General features: G+C 40.3%; 1 protein-coding gene across 3 annotated transcripts in view; it reads left to right on the top strand.

The window, feature by feature from the left end:
• Window positions 1-23031, top strand: part of ANTXR2 (ANTXR cell adhesion molecule 2) — a 173596-nt gene that overhangs the window by 5448 nt on the left and 145117 nt on the right. For all 3 annotated transcript variants that reach the window (XM_037896746.2, XM_037896745.2, XM_043545278.1), the window contains 5 exons: window positions 2040-2111; window positions 8232-8313; window positions 9513-9620; window positions 9728-9796; window positions 10752-10832. In XM_037896746.2, coding sequence (XP_037752674.1) covers window positions 2040-2111; window positions 8232-8313; window positions 9513-9620; window positions 9728-9796; window positions 10752-10832 — 412 coding nt within the window. The remainder of the gene's footprint in view (window positions 1-2039; window positions 2112-8231; window positions 8314-9512; window positions 9621-9727; window positions 9797-10751; window positions 10833-23031) is intronic.

The following is a 23031-nucleotide window of genomic DNA, read 5'->3' as shown; positions in this document are numbered from 1 at the left end:
GCACGTCCCTGGGCCTGTGTCGCTTCCCGCAGCCCCCATTGGCCTGGAGCAGCGAACCGCGGCCAGTGGGAGCCGCGATTGGCCGAACCTGCGGACGTGGCAGGTAAACAAACCGGTCCGGCCCGCCAGGGGCTTTCCCTGAACAAGCAGCAGGCCGGCTTTGAGAACCACTGGTGTATAGTGCCCTTATTATACATGACAATCAGACCATCTCCTCTCCCCCCCCCCCTTTTTTTTTTTAAAATTAAAATATTAGTTGTGGAAAGAACAACAGAGAATTGTTTAGTAGTTGTGTGAGGCTGTTCAGTTCAGCATGCAGTGAAAACATTGAACAGGGTCATTCTAAAAATTAGATGATACCAACGTGAGCTGTTTTCCATTTTGATTGGTTGGCAGGATGTAGGCCTGCAGCAGTAATATCACTCATTTATTTCCTGTGTTACATGCCTATGACTGTGTATGTCTGTAGGTATATTGCTCCCACACATCACTCTAGAGTCTGAAGGCTTGGATAGTGAAATGAAATAAAGGATGCTTGCTGAAGAGGATATTTTATGTGTTTCTTAATGACCAATTCAAATGGTCAAATCCATTCGTAACTTTGAGGTAACTCAAAGGACTCACATGTCAAATGAAAAGATCCCTCTTCTGATCTTCATTATCTGCTTATGTTATCCGAAGTATTTCAGACTGGAAGCATTGTACTGTCTGTTTGACAACTGCTTGTGACAACTAAATGGACTTAAGGGCCTGAGTCTGCTGTCTTTTCTCAGGAAAACGCCAGTGGAAGGACTAGGCCAGTGCCTTAAATTAAAGTAACATGTAACAGATCTGTCACATATTCACATTATATTTCTCTGATACTTAGGATAAAACAAAATTTTTTAAAAATTAGTAACACACATGAACTAAAATATAATCAAATTATACTGATGTTTATCCTTATTAATGTTAACCTAATACATTCGCATAGCCTCACAAATATTATGAATCTTATAACAATTTTCAATGTATATTTCTCTGATACATTTATAAATTAAAATGTTACAATTTCAAAAAGGAGAGGTGAGATGCTGTTAGAACCCATTTTACAAATGTCACTGTCTTGGCCATCAAAAGCATCAATCAGTCTTAGGGAGGGACCAGTCTTCAGCTGATGTCTGTTGTATAATTCCTCTTAACATTAGTGGGAGCTAAGAATATACATCAAGGGAAAAGACTGATCCTTTATTAAATTCGTGTTTAGGTCATATTGCTGATTATCGCATACATTTGCCCAATAATCCTTTTGAGAGAATTGCTTTTAGCTATTACAAATATCTTTGAAGAACATTGGAACCTGCTCATTGAGAAACTGCAGATAATGAAACCTTGTTTTAAATGAAATAGCCAAATTCAGACCTGGAATAAGTGGGTGCTGCTACTTTTAATATTACTAGTGTTGTGCCTTCTTACCTCAGGTATGAATTTGGTCCAAAAGTCTTAAATTGTGTCAGGCCCAAACTTTTAAAATGTAAGCTCGCTTTTGCACAGGTCCATAAATGCCCATAACAACCAGTGCATGTGCATAAGTTAGAATTGCACATGTGCAAAAATGTGTGTGTGCAAATCCTCGAGTTGCATACGCACTCATAGTTGGGTGAGTACAAAAATCTGCATGCACGCCTTAAAAATCTGAAGCCTCATTATACTGCAATATGCAAACTGCAGTTTGGTGCATGAATTTTTGAGGTTAAATACCTCATTTTAACCAGTGTTTATCTACAGCCTATGATAAAGCAAGAAGGAAAACAATAATTTTTCTTCTGCATTTTGCAGAACACCAGTGGAAGAAAGGTATGAGCTCAAGAAGTAAACAGTTCATGAATTCCCTTTTTCTTGTCCACCTTCTTAATTTGTAGTTTGAAAGTGTATGCTTTGGAAATAAGATGATGAAAATAATGCTAATAAAGAAAGGCAAAAAAATGATGAATGGATATACTGTACAAGGCTCTCTTTTCATTTGTCTAAAATGTATGTATTTTTCTTTTCTTTAAAAGCCCCCGGATGAGGTTATCCTTCATAGTGTTTTCCACCCAAGCGCAAGCCATTATGCCATTAACTGGAGACAGGTTAGTTCATTATTCCTTTTCTTTAGGGCTTTTACTAAATCAGATAATGTTAGCAAAATGATTGATACTTCCAAGAGGTAGCCAGTATGGAAATGTTAGAATCATAAGGCAGCAGTTCATGTCTGTGTTTATTTTTGTGAACATTCCAATGGATGATCCACTAGGTCGGAATGAGTCAAATGATCTAGGTTCTTTGTCTCAACTCTGCCATTATCTTGATGTGTGATCACAGGCAAGTCACCTTCCTGTGCATCAGTTTCTTCATTTGCAAAATGGAGATCATGATGCTTAATTCTTTTCAATGCCATATTCCTTCCTGAACACTGACCGTCACGACTGATACAGTAGTTCACACTATTTTGAATGCCTAGGCGGGATTTTGGCATCCCTCCACATAAGCACAAGTGCTGTTTCAGTGAATCGGTGTACTATGTTCTCAGTCATGTGAAGGAGTTAAAACATATTTTTCTATGAGAATAAGCTCTAGAAAGTAGAGTTCTGGAGGAGCACATTTGGTTGTAAGTGAGTGCCTCTTCCTTTCATTTCTGTCATCCAATATTTCCTGAGGCATCGCTGCACGCAAATAGTGGAAAAAAAAAATCACCCTTTTGTGATTCACTGGGGGTTGCGAAAGAAGATGAGGAAGATGGGTAGTAATAACAGGAACTGTACGTACATGACTGATTAGAGAGATTTTTAATGCAGATACACTTTGAACAACTTTGATTCTAAATATTAAGGGGTCGACAGCTGAGAACAGCTCAGCATCTTTGACTCCCATTGGCTCCAGCAGAAGATGAGGGGCTCAGCACATTGCAGTATTTGGGACTTAGTACCATTTAGTGACACAGTATCTTTGATTTGTTATGAACTGTGCTTTGTTACTTGCTAATTCACAAATCTCAGTGAAGCTCAATGAATTTCCAGTCATTTGTTCAAGTCAGTGAAGCTTTACTGTATTTTAATGAGCTGAGTGCTAATCCTTTACAAAGTGAAGTTCATACTGATTTTTACAACATATTTCAACTGTGTTGACACGCATGGTATGAACATACCATAGAAGTAAAAACCTGAAGTTAAAGTGAATTTTGTGTTGGTGAGAAGTGCCATATTGACAGCCCTGGAGACTAAAATCCTCTTTAGCCACAGAAGAGTATAATTTTATCAAAAACCGGTGGCTAGGAAAAGCACATGATACAGGCATCACAATATACTTTGTATACTCCTGTGGCTGACTGTGTGCTGGCAGATATAACTGTAGTTTCCATGTACTAGCTTCTGCCAACTATAATTAGTGTTTGACTCAGACCTTTGGCCATATGTATGGTGTGATCCTGCTGTCTTCACTTAGGCAGAACTCCATTTGATGTTAATGAATACTTTCATGAGTGAGGACCACAGGATCAGGCCCACAGTCTTTATGTATGCTTTTATGGTACTTGCCAGCATGGGCTTCTCTCCGTATTCTGTTGCACATGCATATGATGAATACACGCAAGTCCCAACCCAGCAAAGCATTTCTGCATGTTTATCTTTACACTCATTTATTTTAGCATGGAAGGTCTGCCAGAATGTAGCCAGCCAGAGCAGTATATAGACTGTAGACTCTAGAAGGGAGTTTTGTGGGAAGTTTGCATTTATTATCTGAGCAAAGATGTGTAAAAAGCACATGTAGGTAGAGAGCTTCTCGTTAATTTATGTGATTCAGCTGAGGAGGGTGATGTGCAGGGGTTATTCTAGGCTGTGCGTGGAGCACATTGTGCACAGATGTGGATTAAAACTTTACTGTTTTTGTCAAATGACACATCTGTTTTCCTTCAACAAGTATGTGTGCGCTTCCTAATACACCTGTTGGATTATAGCAGTTTTGTGGCACAGCTGCATTTTGTTGGAGAAGACGTTGACAATCCCTCATACACATTTTTGGGTGATGTACTTATTGGGACTCAGAATGTACTCCCAAAGGCCTGTTGATGGTGATGTACTCAAGTTATCCTGATCTTAATAATGTGAGATGCCAGCGTGGGATGGTAAATAAATATGAAATTGGAACTGGCCTAAAAGAACTTGGAGCCCCAATTTGAAAAACTTTTAGAGATTTTTATGCAAACTCAGGCTCACAAATTAGAAAAGGAGTACTTGTGGCACCTTAGAGACTAACCAGTTTATTTGAGCATGAGCTTTCGTGAGCTACAGCTCACTTCATCGGATGCATAGCATATCGTGGAAACTGCAGAAGACATTATATACACACAGAGACCATGAAACAAAACTTCCTCCCACCCCACTCCCCCGCTGGCAACAGCTTATCTAAAGTGATCATCAAGTAGAGCCATTTCCAGCACAAATCCAGGTTTTCTCACCCTTCCCCCCCCCCCCCCCCACACACACATACAAACTCACTCTCCTGCTGGATGAGCTGTTGCCAGCAGGAGAATGAGTTTGTGTGTGTGGTTTTTGGAAGGGGGGTGTGTGTGGGGGGGGGTGAGAAAATCTGGATTAGTGCTGGAGGTGACCCACCTTGATTATCATGCGCATTATAAAGAGGGGTTTCAAAGGGGGATGGGCTGTTGCCAGCAGGAGAGTGAGTTTGTATGTGTGGGGTGGGGGGTGAGAAAACCTGGATTTGTGCTGGAAATGGCTCTACTTGATGATCACTTTAGATAAGCTGTTGCCAGCGGGGGAGTGGGGTGGGAGGAAGTTTTGTTTCATGGTCTCTGTGTGTATATAATGTCTTCTGCAGTTTCCACGATATGCTATGCATCCGATGAAGTGAGCTGTAGCTCACGAAAGCTCATGCTCAAATAAACTGGTTAGTCTCTAAGGTGCCACAAGTACTCCTTTTCTTTTTACGAATACAGACTAACACGGCTGTTACTCTGAAACCTGTCACAAATTAGAGTAATCCTCTGTCGAATTTAACTTGTGTGACCTGAGGCTCGTGCAGCAGACAATTCCAGCCAACACTGACCTCTGCAGTATTAATTTCCCAGGACAAAGCGTTTCGCTAGCAAGAACTGGCATTCAGCAGTTTCTTCAGCATATTTTTTCAGATGTGCTCTCCATCGCTATCAAGCAACATTTTGTTCCATCTCTTTGGGCCTGTCAGAAATACAGTTGTTCACACTAATGCCAAGGAAGTTGGTCTGTGCTACGTAGTCAGTCTGTTTCTTTTTATGTGACGTATCCTTGTAGGGGCTGCTGACACCATTTTCAGCACGATATCAAGGCAGGGTCACATGACACGGTGTCAGAAACAGTTATCAGTAGCTGTTGGGTTGTCTGGACTAGGGCTTCCAGTGTTGTCAGCACCTGTTCAGCTGATAAATACCATGTAATAATTCAGTCCACATGAAGAGTAGCATAGCTACACTAGACCAACGAAAGAGGGAAAGCCAAGGTGTGTGCTCAGCCAATGGCAGATGCTGGTATGTTGTAGTTTATTTTACATTGGGGCTCAGTGCTTAGTACTATTGCATCATTGGACTGTCTAGACCAAATTCTGAATTGAGTCGTATACCACGCAGTCCCAGTGACAGCAGTGCTATCAGGGCAGAGTTTGGCTCCCATGTGAACAGTGTTCTTTCAGTCTTATGTAGGACCTGAGTCAGCCACCCTTACTCATGTTAAATAGCATGAGATAGACCTCATGAATAGACCTGTTGAAATAAATGGGCGTACTTCTGGGAGAGTACAATTCACCATGAGAAAGGGAAGCAGAATTGGGACCACAGAGAGGAAAGACATGAGGTGAATGGCAGAACTCCCAATGAATTCAGTAGGGCCAGGATTTCACCGATGGTCCTTGACCTGAGGAGTTTACAATCTAGGTTAGACAAGACATGATGGAAGACTTGTAAGAATGGTGTTATTTGCTTTATGCTGCTTGTGGAGGAATTATCTAAGTAATTATGAAGCACAGAAGAAAGAACAGACAGGGTAGCTATTATAGATTAAATGTGCCTTTTCTAAAAGACAGAGGTGTGATGCAGCACATATGTTGAATTGAGAAGAGATGTTATATTTGTAATCATTCAGCCCAAACACAGACAGGCTGCAAGTTACAGACTGTAGGGAACGGATTAATTTCCGCTGCCCCCCCCCAAAAACACCTTTTGTGTGGCATAAATCATAAGAGAGGCCTGCAGAGCTCTATAATTCATTATTATGATTATTATTTATTTGTACGGCAGCAGGGCCTGGGGACCCCCACCAGCGATCCTAGCCCCATTATGGTAGGCACTGTACAAACACATAGAAAGACACTCCCTGCCCTGAAGAATTTACAATCTGGTGGCTACAGCAACAGGTACAGAACTGGAAGAGCCACAGAGTCCTGGATAATTCTGGGGGTACAGGAGTGGGGGGGGGGAGGTGATGGTAGCATGAACCCCCTTGTTACAATGCCTGCTTTGGTACTGGAAGATAGATGGTGACTTGCTCCCTGCTGCTGCAGAAGTTACAATTTATGTTGCCAAAGATTTCACCAGTACCAACTGCAAAAAGAGGCCTGGAGGTGCCAGAGTGTCCTGTAAGGCCTGGTCATGAGACATACTGGATAAAACTGAGCTGATTGTAGGAGAGCTATTTTTGCAATATGAAATCTGTTTCAGAAACTGGAACTTCAGTTGTTGTTTGTTTCTTGGCAAGCAGACATTAATGCCTGTGGACATGCTGCCACTCATTTCTGGCAAGCACTAAGTATGTGGTTTATAATCGGCATTCATACATAATCAGTTTCAAGTTGTTTCTATAGATGCTGAATGTAAAATATTTGGATCAAACAGATTGTGTTGCCTTACGTAACTTGTTCTCTTCCATCTATTTAACACAGAATCTCTTCCTTTGCAATTGCAACTGTCAATATGGATATCAGTTGCTGAATGCAAATTGAAATTTACATCTACATATTGTACTTCTGGAGTAAAGCTTCTAAACATAGAGAAATTTAATCAGTGGAACAAATTACGTGGCATTGGCATTCGGGCCGGGTGGCGTTCCAATTCTTTTTTTTCTTTGCCTGCCTTAAGGAAGGGTTTCATGCAGTCTGAAAATACTTTCTTAGCCAATCCCTCGCTCTTCCTCATTGTCATCTGTATTTGTTGCGTTCTGGGCCAAATGACCATCTCCTTACTAGGGCAAATGCCCATTGACTTCATTAGAAGTTTGCCCAAGTGAAAACTAAGAACCTTAGGCTAAGGCCTTCTTAATGTAATCCTTTTATTTTTGCTACTACTGACTGTATTCAAAATATTACTTCCACCTACTTGCTTCTACAGCCCCGTCCCCCTAGTATCTGAGCACCTCACAGTCACTGGTGGATTTATCCTTTCGGTTTTCCAGTAAAACAGAGAAACAATGTTGTCCCCTTTTTACAAATGAGGAACTGCAACCCATAAAGGTTAAATGACTTCCCTGAGGTCACGCATGAAGTCCGTGGCAAAGCCAGGAATTGAACTCAGCTCTTCTGAATCCCAGTTAATTGCTTTAACCACAAGAACATCCTACAAATGCTGAAAGAATGAACAGATTTTTTTTTATTTAGTAAACAGACTTTGATTAATTATTGTAATCCTGTTTTAGCACCTTCTGGCTCATGAATGACCTCCTGTCAGTATTTATGAAGGTATATCATTCCATTGTGCTGCTTGCAGAAATCAAGTTGTGGATCTTGGTGGAGTTACTTTTTAATTTACATGTGCCTGGAAGCTAAGTACATGCAGGCAAGCAAGCTAAGTAACCTTCAAAAAGTATGACACTGTTGCCAGTGAACTGTTTTAGAGTTGGTACGTGGACTTTTGTTTGCAGTATAAGCTCCACTTGAAACAGTCCCCTTGGATCTGACTCTTTCTGAGTCACCAAAGCATAGCGGAACTTAGGCATACCGTATTTGTTACCCCAGCACAGCTTTGCGATTTTAAATTTGTCTCTGCACAATGTTTATGAGCTGAAATGATTTTTTTTTTGCATGTTTTAAAATTTCAGGGTCACACTGTAGCCCTTTTGTACAATGTGACATACAGAACATCAAACCCTATTCATTTTACCAATTGTCAATATGATTTTTAGCATCATTTATTGATTGAACAACCTTTGGTCTTGTTTTCTGATTATTCGCAGAAGCATAATCGAGAAAGGCCTTCAAAATTTACGGAGCGTAAAGCCAGCTGGTGATACATACATGCATGAAGGATTAAAACTAGTAAGTTTTAATACTCTTATAATTGAAATAAAAGTCTGTTCTCCTATGACTTGAATGCCCCTTTGAAGTAACAACAAAACAATACGCATTTAAAACATTTTGTACACATTTTTTGTTACTGGATCTTACATCCAATAGTCTTTAAGGGCCACATCCCAAGGTCCTTACTCAAGCAAAGATTGTCCTGGTAGGAGGAAAAAACCCATGTAGGGGCTTGGAAATCCTGTGAGGTTTGCCTTATGGAGGTTCGTTTGTATTGTTTCCGAGAGGCAAAAGGTGGACCTTAGTTTTCCCACATGGAATAAGTAACTAACACTGTATAACAGTTAAAGAAATTAGTATAGTAAAAACCACAAACAGCTTTATATTTTATTATTATTACAGAACATTAATAGAGCATCTAAAATTTTCATGTTTGTTTACAAACATAGATAAAGACACAGGCCAAAATGTTCCATAGGACTAGTGGTTTTAGCTCCCTTAATTTTTGGGTGTCCCATTTGCAGTGTTGTTAACTCTTGTAAATTTGATTGTGAGTCTTAACAATATTTGATGTTTAATTTAAAGACCCAGGTCCTGGTGACCAGGGAATCTGTGAGAATCTAACATTTCATCAAAAAGAAAAAGTAAGTTTCTAGCCATCCTGGTTGTGGAGAAAAGTTTGACACTGTGACGTGAGTGCATCCTAAGGGCTGAAAAATTAGAAGACAAATAAAAAGAACCCCAAATTTGTTGTTTAAAAAAACCTTATTATTTTTAATCTGATTTCATTATATTTTGCGGGCTGTCTAATGATTTTTGAAGGTTTGGAGTTGGCAATATTGAAAGTGAGACCCCTTAAAGGGACATGTTCATCAGAAATGGCAGAGTATGAAAACCATACCGCTTTAAATGTGTGTCAGTTTGAGGACCCAAATACTGGGGCTCTTAAAGTCACTAGTAACTTTGGAAAATGTTGGTCATGCTCCTTCTCCTAAACAAATTACAATCCAAGGCCGTGGTCTAACTCCGGTTTAAATTAATGAAAGGATGATAGGTAGAGGGGAGACGGGATTGTTTTGAAGAGGTGAGTTTTAGGGATGGATTTGATCATTCAGTCTTATTTGGATTATTTCAAATGGCTGCATTCATTTAGTAGAAGCACCTTGGTTATAAGTTTGGGTATGACTGTAAACTGGATAATTGTTGTTCATTTTCAGGCAAATCAACAAATTGAGGGTGCAGGAGGCTCAAAGTTCTCCAGTATAATAATTGCTTTGACAGATGGTAAATTGGATGGTCAGATCCCCTTGTATGCAGAAAAAGAGGTGAGTACTGAACTGCAACTGTCTGTTACATTCTGCTGTGTTTTTGTATGTGTGTGTAGCCTGGTGTGTAAACAGTGTATTTCTTTCTTCATTCTATTTTGGAACAGGCAAACAAGGCCAGAAGTTTAGGGGCTAGAGTTTACTGTGTTGGGGTCCTTGATTTTAAACAAGATCAAGTAAGTGCATTGTTGTTGTTATTACTAATTAATGGTATCTTACAAGTTTTTATAAGGCAGCCATCGCTGCGGTAGATGAATGTACTTTACTTATGCTGGAACACTGCAATATGTTCTCCAGAGCAGGAAGTAGATACTTAGACATTTGCTTATTAATAGAAGTAAAAAGAATGAGTGGATGCCACTGTTCTATTACAGAAAAGATCTCTCAGAAATTAATTACACTTATTGATAGGCGCCTGAACCAGATCATTTAGGGAAACTTTCCATTCAAATGTTAACCAGCTTAGACCACAGCTTGCATGAGTACAGTGACTATAGATAAGCTTTGAGTTGACGGGGGACAATAGTCTTTGCTTTGGAAAACAAAAGGACTATTGTTTTTTTTCCCCATCAACTGAAGATTTATCTATAGGTCCTGTACTCATATAAGCTGATCATTTGCAGAATTAGCACTACAGAGCGGGTGGAAATGGAGTAGGAAGACTTGGACTTTAAATGGAAAAGTGTACAGAAGGAACCTTGTACAAAGGGTATGCAGAAAGACTTCGTAAAGTAAGAGGAAGCAAACGGGAAAGCAGAAAAGTTTGCACCACCTCTTTCTCTTTTTTTAGTTTTAGTGCCAATTTTTAATTCCACTCCAAGAAGAGAAGTAAAATGATTGTCTGAAACGGTCTGGATTTAGGGATCCTCTTTACTCTGGTTTTGTTTGAATTTGAGTGGTTACCATATAGTGGGATTAGCTGCATATCATTTTGCAGCAAGTGCTTCTGGTCAGAAAAAACAGAACTGCTCTCTTTAACTGTGGGCCAGAAGGTCCATGGGATCCAGGATTTTTATTCTCTTGCTAAATGATAGAGCCTGTTGGCTTTTAGACCTTTGTTTAGATTTTCAGGCTGAAAAATATTGTGCAACATGTTTGGTCTGCCAAGTTATTTGTATTTGTTTTCCAAAGCTTGAAAAAATTGCTGATACAAAAGAACAAGTCTTCCCTGTCACTGGAGGATTCCAAGCGCTTAAAGGCATCATTAATTCTGTGAGTATTATTGAACACACGTTCTCAGAACTTTTGATGGATTTTCGAAGGAATTTCTTGATTTCTATGGTGGCTTGGTTTTTGCTAGGAAGGCAATTACATTATAATTAGCTAGGTTTAGTCTAAAGGCCTGCAAGGAACTGATTGCCTCCTGAGAGGTGCCGAGAGCCATCAATTTCCATTGATTTCATTGAGCCGAATTGGGCCCTAAATTAATAGTTCCCAATCACTGGTATCTGCAATATATTTACCCTTCTTACCTTACTGATGCATTTCTATACATTGTTGTTGCCTGCCATCCACTGAATTGCATGTGGTCTGGCTCAGTATAGAGTTAGCACAATGCAAGTTTAGGTGAGTTTTCCTAATTCAAGGGGACGAGGTGGAAACTTTTACAGTTAAGGGCTTAGTCTGGTGAAGTGGTACAGCCAATCAAAATAGTTTGAGAACAACTGGTTTTAAAGTATTCCATAAGCTAGTTCTGGTACTAACCAGAAATTAGTAAGAATATGGAAGTATTCTGGAAGCATCACTTTGGCCACCTTTTTTCCCCTGTAAGAAAAACAATCTTTTAGTTTGGTTTGTTACTCCTGCATTTATGCATTTCACCAAAGGGTCCCGTTAATGAGTGTGGGTGAACGAACTGATTTGCAGTGATTTATTTGAAAGGGATATGAAGGGATGAAACCAAGAGAAGTGGTTCATGATTTTGATGTGGTCAGTGGCGAGGCTATATTTTAGTTGGTTCGGTCAAGTAGGCATCTTCAGTTATATGGACCGTAACTTATGTGTTTGGTTTTAGAGAAAATTCTGTATATTTTGGATAATTGTCAGAGCACCAGTGCCTCAAAAGATGATGTTTGTTATTGTTATTAATTATTTGTGTTGCGGTAATGCATAGGAGCTCTGGTCATGGACAAGGACCGCATTGTGCTGGGTGCTGTACAAACCCAGAACAAAAAGACTATCCCTGCCCCAAAGAGTTTACTATCGAAGTATAAGGCAAAAGACAACAGATGGGTGCGGACAGACAGAGGAGTAGAAGGAAACAATGCGACTGTTGGTCAGCGGGATAGGCAGTAATCTCAAGCTGGTTTAAGCTCCTCCATATGTTGTTCGATACAGCTTTTATTCATAAAGGAAAATAGTTCAAACTGAATGTCAAATGTAAGGCTATAAATATACTAATGAATGAAGCTCTCTTCCCAAGACAGACCCCACTGCTGTCCCCCCCCCCCCGCCCTTTATTTTAACAAAGGACACTACTTATAACTAAGTTATGAAATCGTGAACTTGTCACTACTCTTCCATTGAATAATGTGTTTTTTCTCTAGAAGTTACTGGTATAGATTAAACTATTTTTTCTTCTCTTTGCTGACGATGTATTGTTTCAGAAGACTTTTCGTCCAGTCTAAAGAGATGTAATCAATCTGTTCAGGCTCTTACTTCATCTCCCTTAAAAGATAATAAATCCATGTGGCAAACTGTTTGTCATTATTTTGAAGATTTTAAGGGACAGTTCCTCTGCTGATGTAAATCGGCGTAGCACAGTTAAAGTCAATGGAGTTAAACTGATTTACACCGAGTATTGGGCCTTAATCGTTTAATGTCCTTGGAAACCCCATGACCTAAAAATTTATAAAGTTTTTCAACTCTATATGGCAAGATTCAACCTCATACATACAAGGAGTGTCAGTTTGCACCTCCTGGTGCTAGCAGGGGCTGCTGTTCCCTTGTTAGAGGCCAAGTGGTGGTTCCACCATGCTCCTCTCTCAGATTTTGAAGGGTAGGGGAAGTATAGTTTCTCTTAGGCTTTCCTTAGGAGCCCAACTTGTGGAAGGTAAAATTAGGATGTGTAGAGTCATTGCATCTCCTAGCTGTTTTGGCCACCCACTTTAGCTGGTCAATGACCCCCATTTTTGAGGCTGCGTTTGTTGTCTGTCATACCCCTGGCTGAGATGGCTGAGAAGAGGGTCTGCGTACCTGCATTATTTCACCCCAAGAACTATCAGCCACCATGGACCCTGTGCCGTGGCAGAAACTGATGCACACTGGGGTGAATTTAATCTTTAATTTTTCAGGATGGGATTTCAAAAGCACTTAAGGAGTTCATCACCAAACTCCCCTTGAAATTCAATTCCCGTTAGTGCTTGTGAAAATCCCATTCTTAAACAATGATGTAAAGAGTGCATCATCCCAGAAATACTGTGTGGGATTGAGTGACTGACCTTTTTAAGGAAGATCTAGTCTAGATCATAAACACATGGACTATTCCTTATAAGCTGTAACTGAGTGCTTTAATAGTGTAGATTTTTATGTAACAGACAGCAGTTTGAACAAATGTTTCAGGGCTTAGCTAATTGCTTGTGTGTTTCCATGAAAAGCTTGTGTTGTGGCTATTCAGGTTGTCTGGAAACACAAAAAAGGGCTAATTTCAGCTGTTTGTTGGGATAAACAAAAAAAATGTCTGGCTGTTGATTTGGTGGTTTCCAGGAGTGTTTAGATTTTTAATTTTTGTTCTTAAGGTCCTGAAAATTTCTGGCTTGACAGCCACTGGCTGTAACTTCAAGGATTTAAATGCTTTGCGAAGCAATCTGAACAATCCATTTTCCCCCTGGACAATGTTATCCCTATGGAAGCTGGACAGTGGGGCACTGTCAATGTCACTTGCTCATTTCTAGGGCAGTGATTGAAACGTCCATAAATTGATAATGGGTCTTTGGCTAACTTTTTCCACCACAGGGAAAGACTCCGGTAGTGGGGAAAGGCTCTGACAGAGAGAGGCAGTGGGGAAGGGAAAGGCTGCGGGCAGCTGCCGGGACCTTTCTCTGGTATCTCCCCACTGCCAGAGCCTTTCGCATGTAGCCACCCACTGCTGTGTGGACACCACCTGCCTTTCACTGTGGTGTGTGGCTCCGTGTACTCACCATGCTGCCACCAGTGGTGTGCAACACAACACAGACATAACCTAAGAAAAATTCTAGCCCAAATCTTGAAGTTCTTTCTTAGTTTTTACTTGCTCCAATTCCCAATGAAGTCAGTAAGGATTTACCCATCTGTGTATTGTGCCACATTTCTTTCGAATAATATCCCCATATACTGTATTTGAACAATTTATTTTATTTATGCATACTTCTATGTGGTAGTAACTCACATGAAGTTCTGTAAGCTTTTCTGGCATTGTTAATATCCAGCTTTACAAAGTATCAAATGAACAGAGTTGTCAGAGTAAATAAATCTACGCAGAAAGTCTTGTAGTTTAAAAGAAAAATGCTGAAGGCAAGTTGGTTACCCTATCAGGAATGGTTTACTGATTTAGTTTGGCTGATAATTATATGGAAGTATGGCTTCATGAGCAAATGGAATAAATAAAGTGGCAATGTGAGATTTAAGAGTTTAGGAGTGCACAGTTGCTTTCACAGTGTGATATTTTGGGACCATATGAGGAGCTCAAATCTATTCTAATATGGATGGGATTTAATTACGATATTTCTTCTCCATTAAAGCACCATTCAGGAATGGCCATTTAGAGTGTGATAACCACATCAGTGTTCTAGGGACCAGTGTTGCAAGCTGCTTAGCACCTCTTGTGAGGCGCTGACCATCTTGAATGCCTGTGGTCTTCTGGGGAGTTGAAGGATGGTGAGTGCGTTTCAAGGAGATGGCTAGTACATTGGAGGATCCATGTCCTGATTCAGGAAGCATTTAACTTAGAACACTTCAATGGGACTTCAGTATGTGCTTGAGAAGTAGTCCAGGTCCTTAAAAAAACAAACAAACAAAAAAAAACAAAAAACCCCAAGCAAAGCTCCGTAGGAGATCATGGTGCCCAGTTTCCATTAAAATGAATCGGAATTGAGTATCCAGATCCCTTAGATGCAACTTTGAAAAATCTCAACCACAAGTACAACTGTTCTTCATGAAGTCGCATAAGAATCAAGCTTGTTCTAAAAAAAAAAAAGTTGTATTTCAAACATTCCTATTTATACACATCTGGAAATTTTACAGCTTTAGCTCTATTTTCTTAATGGGTTCAATTGATTCTGAAATGAACATTGTTGTGGAAGCAGTCTACTGAGAAGAAGCAGCAGGCTCTAGTGATTAAAGCACAGAGCTGGGAGCCAGATGCGCCCTACATTTCAATCTCTTTCCCTCCCTTCCTCCCCCCCAAAGCCTAGTATTCCCAAAGAAGATCTTGTGCTGGAGCTCCACAGGGTTGGGGTTCTGCAGGCTTATGGGGCAAGCGGGGGAACAGGCGCTCACTGAGATGTCCTCCCTGGCTGAGCCTCTGTTAGTTTAGTAGATAATCCAATTGTAAATCAAATCTGTTTGAAAACGGAATTCACTTTGCTCGGACCATCTTCCCGGCTGCCGGTGTACTTACTGGGGACTCCGCTCCACTGCTGTATTGTTCTTCCAGAGCGGGAAGGTGACAAAGATCTCAAAGGAAGGGGGCCAGCAAGGAGGCAGCAGTCCTTGGACATCTTGGCCTGCATGGGAGTGGGTCTCTCCCTGCTTGTTGTTCCTCGGGGCCCACATGATTGGGAGGCTGCACCCCAAACCTTAAACCAATCTGACCTTGTCTAGATTTTTCTCCAGCTTGCAGAATGGCTCACGTTTTGAGTTTCGCCGGCGTTTGTGGAATGTTCCATTACATACACTGTGCACAGTTGAGCATGTGGTCTTGAGATCTAAATTGCTTGAATAAAGCTGGTTCTGAAAAACAAAATAAACAAAAGGGTCCTGATTCTATCTTCACATGTGCATGCAGAACTCCCACTGATTTGGGTGCAGTGAGTGGAAGTTGCATGGCTCTTTCTGAGAGCAGAATTGAAACAGAGTACGCTTTTAAAAGTGACATTCGTTTTAAAATATGGATTTCTCTTTAGTAACTTCACTAAAGTATGTGACCAACTATAATTAGACATCACTTATCTTTCATATTATGAGTTAACAGTGCATAATGTGGGAAGTAAAATATTCTCTCATGTTTAAAACAACTCCAAACACTTATCAGATAAGGCTACAGGAACTTGATACTTAACAGACACTACAAGGGAAACAGCTTAAAAAACCCCCTCTCTCTGAAAATTTTTCTGCTGTAACAGGTTGTATCTGAGATTATTATAACTGAAGCAGATTAGAGAGAGAAATATTTGTCTCTGTTGTTTTAATTGATTATTTTGTGTATAGTCAATTTTACTGTTTCCCCTGTAGGGTAAGTTCGGGGCTTTCATACAGGAAGAAGGGAGAGAAAAACATAGTTTGAAAAACAGTCCAACATGATTGTCAAACCATATGAATTATTTATAAACAACTTTTAACTGAATCTTTTAAAACTGAATAGATTCTAAATGGACCGTGTCCATTTAGCATGGGATGAAACCCACCCCATTAAGAGAAAATTGTAGCTTTCTCAGAAAACACAAAAATTAGGCTTGAAATGCAAAATTAAGATGACAATTTATATATATATGTAATAGTCTGTCTATATACTGCTCTAGCGGAGCTGTGCCTTGAGTCTTGCAGTCAGTTCTGCACACCACACGACTGAAATGATATTGACAAATTGTTCAGCAAAGAGCAACAAACATAATTGGGAGTGGGAGAGCCTGGAGGGATTGATTTATGGAGTGTTGCTAATAGAGTGAAATAATGTGGGCCAGATTCTCATGCCCTTACTCTCACTGGGTGGTATTTTACTCTGCCAGTGGTCCCTCTGAAATTAGTGGGGCTGTTTGTTGGGTAGTAGGTAACTCTATATGCACCATGCTATCAGCATCTGGTCCTGTTAGCACTTCTTGACTATGGGCTTGTCTACACTGGCACTTTAGAGCGCTGCAACTTTCTCACTCAGGGGTGTGAAAAAACACCCCCCTGAGTGCAGCAAGTTTCAACGGTGTAAAGCACCAGTGTAGACAGTGCACCAGCGCTGGGAGCTACGCCCCTCGTGGAGGTGGGTTTTTTTTGTTTTTTGGTTTTTTTTTTGGATGGATGAATAAAATACTATTAGTGCTGGGTTTTTGTTTTTTAATCAGTAACAATGGAAAAAGACATAAGAACAGATCTTATGCCTGGACTGGTAAAATTGCCATGCAATTTTCAAGGCTCATATATACCGATACACACACAATACTGTATTTAAAGCATCTTTATTATAAGTTCAAAGGTATTAATGCTCCCTGAGGCAGAGATCTGGTTTGCCAACTTTCTTTTTGGAGCAAAATTTTATAGGCAAGTTATAATCTTGTGAAAAACTGGGTTCATAATGGACATGCTGACAGCCCTTAGCTAAAGTGGTGTTAGCAGGCACTGCTATAAAAGCTTATGGCTTAATTGTAGAAGCTCTTTCTGGTACAACTCTCATTTATTATGGGGATAAAGCCTGATCTGACTGCAATGACCAGTCAATAAAACCCCCCTCTATAATTCACATTCACTTGAATAGCAGAAAAGGATATCTAATTAATGCTTTCAGTCAAACTCTTCCTCATCTTATATCAATAAATGGTTGTGTAAGAATACATTTCTACCATTAAGTTATAACCTAGATTAGTGAGAAGATCTGAAGGAAAATAGCTGTGTAAAATATTGCTTATGCAGCCAAATTATATAACACCTCTTAACATGTGCCTTGAACACTTCTTTCCTTACACATATCCACAGTTGTTATTTTAATTATTACGGTAGAACCTAGAAGTCCCAGTCCAGATCAGGGCCCCCATTGGCATGGTATTGAACTCTTGGTGAGCGTTCCTGTTCCAAAGAGTTTACAGTCTAGATAGACAAGATAGAGAAAGGCTGGGAGGAGAAGCAGAGGCACAGAGAGGTGGGGTTAGTGCTCAAAGATAGACATCATCAGTGGCAGAGCTAGAAATAGAACTCAGGTTTCCTGACTCCCAGTTCTTAAGTCTTGTGTGCCATGGAGACATTTACCATTTAAAGAACACCTCTCACCCCAAGAGCACTTGTGAAACACCTCACCTTTGTGCACAAAAGTGTTCCCACGAGTTCCAAGGACCATTTTGACCAGACTTGCTTTTAGCTGGACTAAGAACTGTTTCCATCTAATCTGAATTGTTTTGGTGCCAAAGTAATTGTAGATTAGTGAATTTCCACTGTTGTCCCACAATCACTTTGCCAGATCTGCCCAGAATCAGCTGACGTGGGCGGATGTGCTATGATCTATAGGATGGGTAGCCTGTGAACATCTCAGGTGAAAATGAATGGTTCAGCATAGCCTTGGTGGAAACACAAGTAGTTTTAAACTGAATCTGTATGGCTAGTGTGACTGCATTGAACCATTTGTATATACACGGTTTCTAATCCAACTGGTTCAGTTATATGCAGTTCAGTTCTGTAGTACAGACACAGTAGTTGAGACAAGGTTGTTTCAAGGTAGTTGTCACTTGTGACCAAAGCCATCTCACCCCAATCCAGGTGAAAAGCTAGTGCCCTTACTAACTTGTCCACCTAGCTCCTGACTCCAGAATTTATTTAAATAATTGCCCTGTTTTTCTAGTTGCAGAGAAGTAGAAAGCACAGGTTTTGAAAGAGGTCAGTGAAGTGCATGCCGCTAAGGATAGCCTTGACGTTTCATAGCCCTGAAACATTTTTCAAGAGCAAAATCAACTTAAAGAAACAGCTGATTACCAATTACAAATCTTCCTAATTGGAACATTTCCTGTAGAAGGAAAATATGCTTGGTTTCTGTACTGGGAAGCCAGGAAGCGAGCAATTAAATGTTTAAACTTTAAGGGGCAGGGTGAAGAAAGAAAAGCAACAAGTTGTCATTAAAAAAATTATTCCGATTAGATCAGTCTCTTCCTTAATCCACATGGATGGTCTAATACTCTTGCTGCACTTGGTGCAAGCTTTAGAACTAACATTGTGCTATGGTTTTCCATGTGATGGAGATGACGAGGAGATAGTTTTGGGAATTATTGCATGCAGTTGTTAAAGAGACTCAATGGCCTGGAATCGAATGCTTTCTGCGCTACTCTTCAGTATTGTACAGCCCTTAATTTTACATTCCCTGACATATTACAAATCATATAATGTTCTCATGTAGAACAGTGAGCTTGATAAGCCAGTACCATAACTGACAAGCTTCCAATTTTTTTTCGTGTGTATGCCCGTTGCGTGCCTTATGATTTGGATTTGACTTGTCAGATATCCCTAAACTGTTATCAGTTACATTACATAACGGATGCTGTAAATTGTTTTCACAAAATGAAGCATTCAGAAGTCCATCTGAAGTATAGTTAGAGTTTCCTTAGTGATGAGTTGTTTTTTAAGGTTAGACTTTCCTTAAGAATGTTTTTTTAAGTTCCCTTCTGCTATTGAAGCTAAGAATTTGTCATGGCCTTTGTAATAAGTAATGTTTCATAAGTAAGGTTGTTTTTTTAATTTGGAGGAAAAGACTGATTCTGTTAAAATATGCATCCCTTATGACCTGCAGTTTTGTAATCTATATCTACTCTACTAGTTGCATCCAATGAAGTGAGTTGTAGCTCACGAAAGCTCATGCTCAAATAAATTGGTTAGTCTCTAAGGTGCCACAAGTACTCCTTTTCTTTCTACTCTACTAAGTAATTGCAAAATGAGGCATTGCTTAGACACTGTATAATTAGAATAACCTCACTAATATTATGATATTACATCACTGGTTGTTTTATGCAGTCCACTCGTCCCATGTATTTTCATTTTTTTTCATTTAGGTGGGGGAGGGGAAGGCAGCCTTCTCCCCCACCTTTTTTAACTTCCTCTTGGTTTACACGCTACACTAATGTAACCTCAGGAAATAGCTGTAATTGTATTGAGTATTTGGTGCCCTTTGAGAGTACAGATGTTTGGCAGAAGATAAAAAGTAGGTCCCACAGTGTTTGTGATTTCTGCTGTTGCTTTTCTACGGCTTTACTTGAGTGTAATGTCAAAATGGTGTTTCACCATGAATACACTTGATAAGTTTCAAATTAATTTGGATTGAGCGTCTAACATTTAGTGTTGTGTGGCCGTGTTGCCTGATTGCTTTCCACACCATATTTGCACAGTAGGTAATAAGTGGCAAAGACACATCCTGGGGCACAAATGGGAGATGCTGGGGCTTGTTTTAGCACTCTGCTGACATCTGAGTGCTGACTATCCCACAGAAGTTATACAGAATTTCACCTTGCACGGGCTGCAGTGTTTGGTCTGGCTCACGCATTTTTAAAAGGGAGCTAAATTCAAAGTGCTAGGCTCTTGACTTTGCAAAATGCTACACTGAAGAACCAAGTCAGATCTTTTGTTTTCAAGTGATTAACAATTATTTGGAGTGGGGAAGAGCGCAGCCTGGCCAGAAACAAGATCTGCTGTAAAACGTAAGGCACATACTTACACTTACAGGTCCTACGTGCGGATGTGTACGGTGGACCATGGTAAATTAGGTCATGTACGCCACAGTACTCATTTACTTTTATGATTTACAATGAATTTTTATCTTTGAAGCCAAATTTGGCCATGGCAAGAGAGGGTATAAGTCCCATTAAAGTCGAGAAAGCAAAGTAATTTAGAATTAAATGTTTATCTTCCCTTTGGAACTCTAGGGATAAATTTAGAGGTGCACCCCCTTATACCAGGGCTGAATTCAACACTAGGGCCCTGATCCTGTGAAGACATATTCACTTACTTAACTTTACACATCGTGAGTAGTCCCACCAAAGTCAATATGTAAAAGCCCATAAGTCTCTGTAGATTCAGGGCCAAAGTCTCCATAGGTGAAAGGCTAGTATATTAACCCATTGCTGTGTGTTGCACCTCTTCCCCCTTATATTTAATTCTCTATTCTTTTCCCCACCTTACAGTTGTGAAAATATTATTTCAACTAAGCTGAAGAAAGTCCGCCAGTGAGGCCTTCTGTGACTCATGTGAAAACCACATGGAGACCTGGGTTAAACACAGTCTCAATTTAACCAGTCAGTGAGAATGAGGCTGAACCATTTTAGAACCTGGATTAAGCACATTTGTAAACTTGGTTCTAACATGGTTTGGCTCAATCCAGTCTGGCTTGTCCGACGCTGTGAGAGAAAACAGTGTAGCTGGAAATGAATTTAACCCACACTAATTTTGTATAGTTGGGATGAAGCTCCAAGGATTTGAATTTAACAGCCTTACTATTGCCTGATGTTTCAGCATAGGATAAGATGCTAAGAGAGATTTGCAGCCGTTTAAACATTACATTTTTGGATTGCGGGGCAGGTTCTTGGACAGCGCGGCAGCTTTGTGCTGCAGGCAGGTGATTGAAACAATGTAACAAGCCATAGGAGGGTCACCCTCAACTAGTAGGGATGCTCCAGTGTTGTAGAATCAACACAATGACTCCTAGGCCAACCTCCTCTATGCTGGCAGCGTAGGGGGCGTGGCTGGAGGGAAGGAGATGTGCTAAGCCTACTCTGGCTCCCCTTTCAGTCTGTTGGGAGCTGATGTAGCTTAAAGCAGCCTCCAGGCTGCTTTGACTTATGCCCGGCACCCAGTGATTGCAGCGAACTGCGAAGGCTCCCTTTTGTACCACCTTTGCACCACTCCCCCTGCCTTGGCTGTTGGCAGGTTGGATCCTGGCCCCTTCCCCGCCTATGTTTTATTCTCCTTTATGGATATTTTCTCTGTAATATGTGCGATGTACCCTGAAACATGTTATCACGGAATCAGTCAACAAAGCCATCGTTGTATGGATGAATGTTTTGTACAATGTGGGCTCGGGACGGGAAGCTATGAAGAGGGTTCCAGTTTAAATTCTAAATGTCTTGGCTTCTGTGCATATGCCATACTACGGACGTGACCGAAGCACTTCTCATAGTTTAATTTGGTTTGTATTTTGTCATGGTTCATAGCGCTGCTTTCGGTATGGACCCACTAATACTCAGCTGTGTTTTGCTCACTGTTCGTATACATAGCATTCCTACAGAACACCATAACCTCTGCTTTAGTGGGTTGACATTTTCTTATATTGGTCACTCTTGGGAATAGTGTACACGGGTAAACTGGCACTTACCGTATTCCTTGTGCTTTTTTTGTTTGGGCTCAGAATTAGGCTTTTGCAGGGAACGGACACAAGACTGGCTAGGAGGGCGTGGTAGGCAGCACTCCAGGGTCCCTAAACTGCAAGTGCAGTGAACAGGAGTTAATCATTCCGTGAATATGTTTTTGCACACGGATTGCTGGGCGTGACTTTAGTGAAAGTTACTATGCTGCAATGTCAACATAACTTCACATGCATATTTAGGTTATTTGTAACGAGTGGTCTTTTTTTTTTCTTTCAAAAATTGATTGTGAATGTACAGCAAGAATATAATTGTACTTAAGATGCATTAGTTATGTTGTTTTCCACACAGTTTCGCCTATCAAGCTGTTGGCTTCCTTTGAAAACAGTAATGGCCAGTCTCCCTGGGGAGCGGCTTCCATTTTCCAGTGAGCGATAATGAAGACAAATGGAGGTGTAGATTAGAAATAAATCTGCAGTGAATAACACCCACCCACCAGGAATCTTGAAAAGCTTGCATTGTTCAAAATATTGATGTGCTGAGTGTGACTAAAATCTCTCCGAGCTCTTCCTCCAATAATCTGTGGTATGCTAATCTCTTAATTCAGGGAAACAAATCTCTTGTGTGCCCATCCCATTTATTGTTTTCAAAACATTAAATAGACTTGAAAATTGATACGGTTGCTCTGAAAAGAATCCAGCTGTGTTTGATGACCTGCCCAGAATCCTGAACTCAATGTGTAGTTTTATGGGAGGAACAGATGCCAGGAGAGTTATGATTTATGGTGCTAGCGGCTGCCAAAACTTTTGAACTGCAGACTGGGGCTAAGCAAAATCAAATGATGCCGTGAAATGAATTGACACTTAACATATTTTGTTAATTGTCAATGTACAGTTATGTCGATCACAAGTTGTTGCTAATGTACTGTTTTCTTAAGGGCCCCTGAACATGAAATGTGTTGAAACAGTGACAGGAAAAGATATTTTTAGCAGGGTGTGTAATACCATGCAGTACAATCACATTATGTAGTACCTTTCATAAGAATTTGTACCTGAAATACTTCACAGTTTTACTGCAAACTATCTAGTTGCTCTGTTACATGTATAACAGCAGCAGAGGGAGAGAACGTTAAGAGGAACTAGCAAAGGGGAAAATAGTTGTGTTTAGCTAGGATCTGA

The sequence above is a fragment of the Chelonia mydas genome, chromosome 4, assembly GCF_015237465.2.
Source record: "Chelonia mydas isolate rCheMyd1 chromosome 4, rCheMyd1.pri.v2, whole genome shotgun sequence".
NCBI lineage: Eukaryota > Metazoa > Chordata > Testudines > Cheloniidae > Chelonia > Chelonia mydas.
This window is presented reverse-complemented; position numbering and strand designations above follow the sequence as displayed.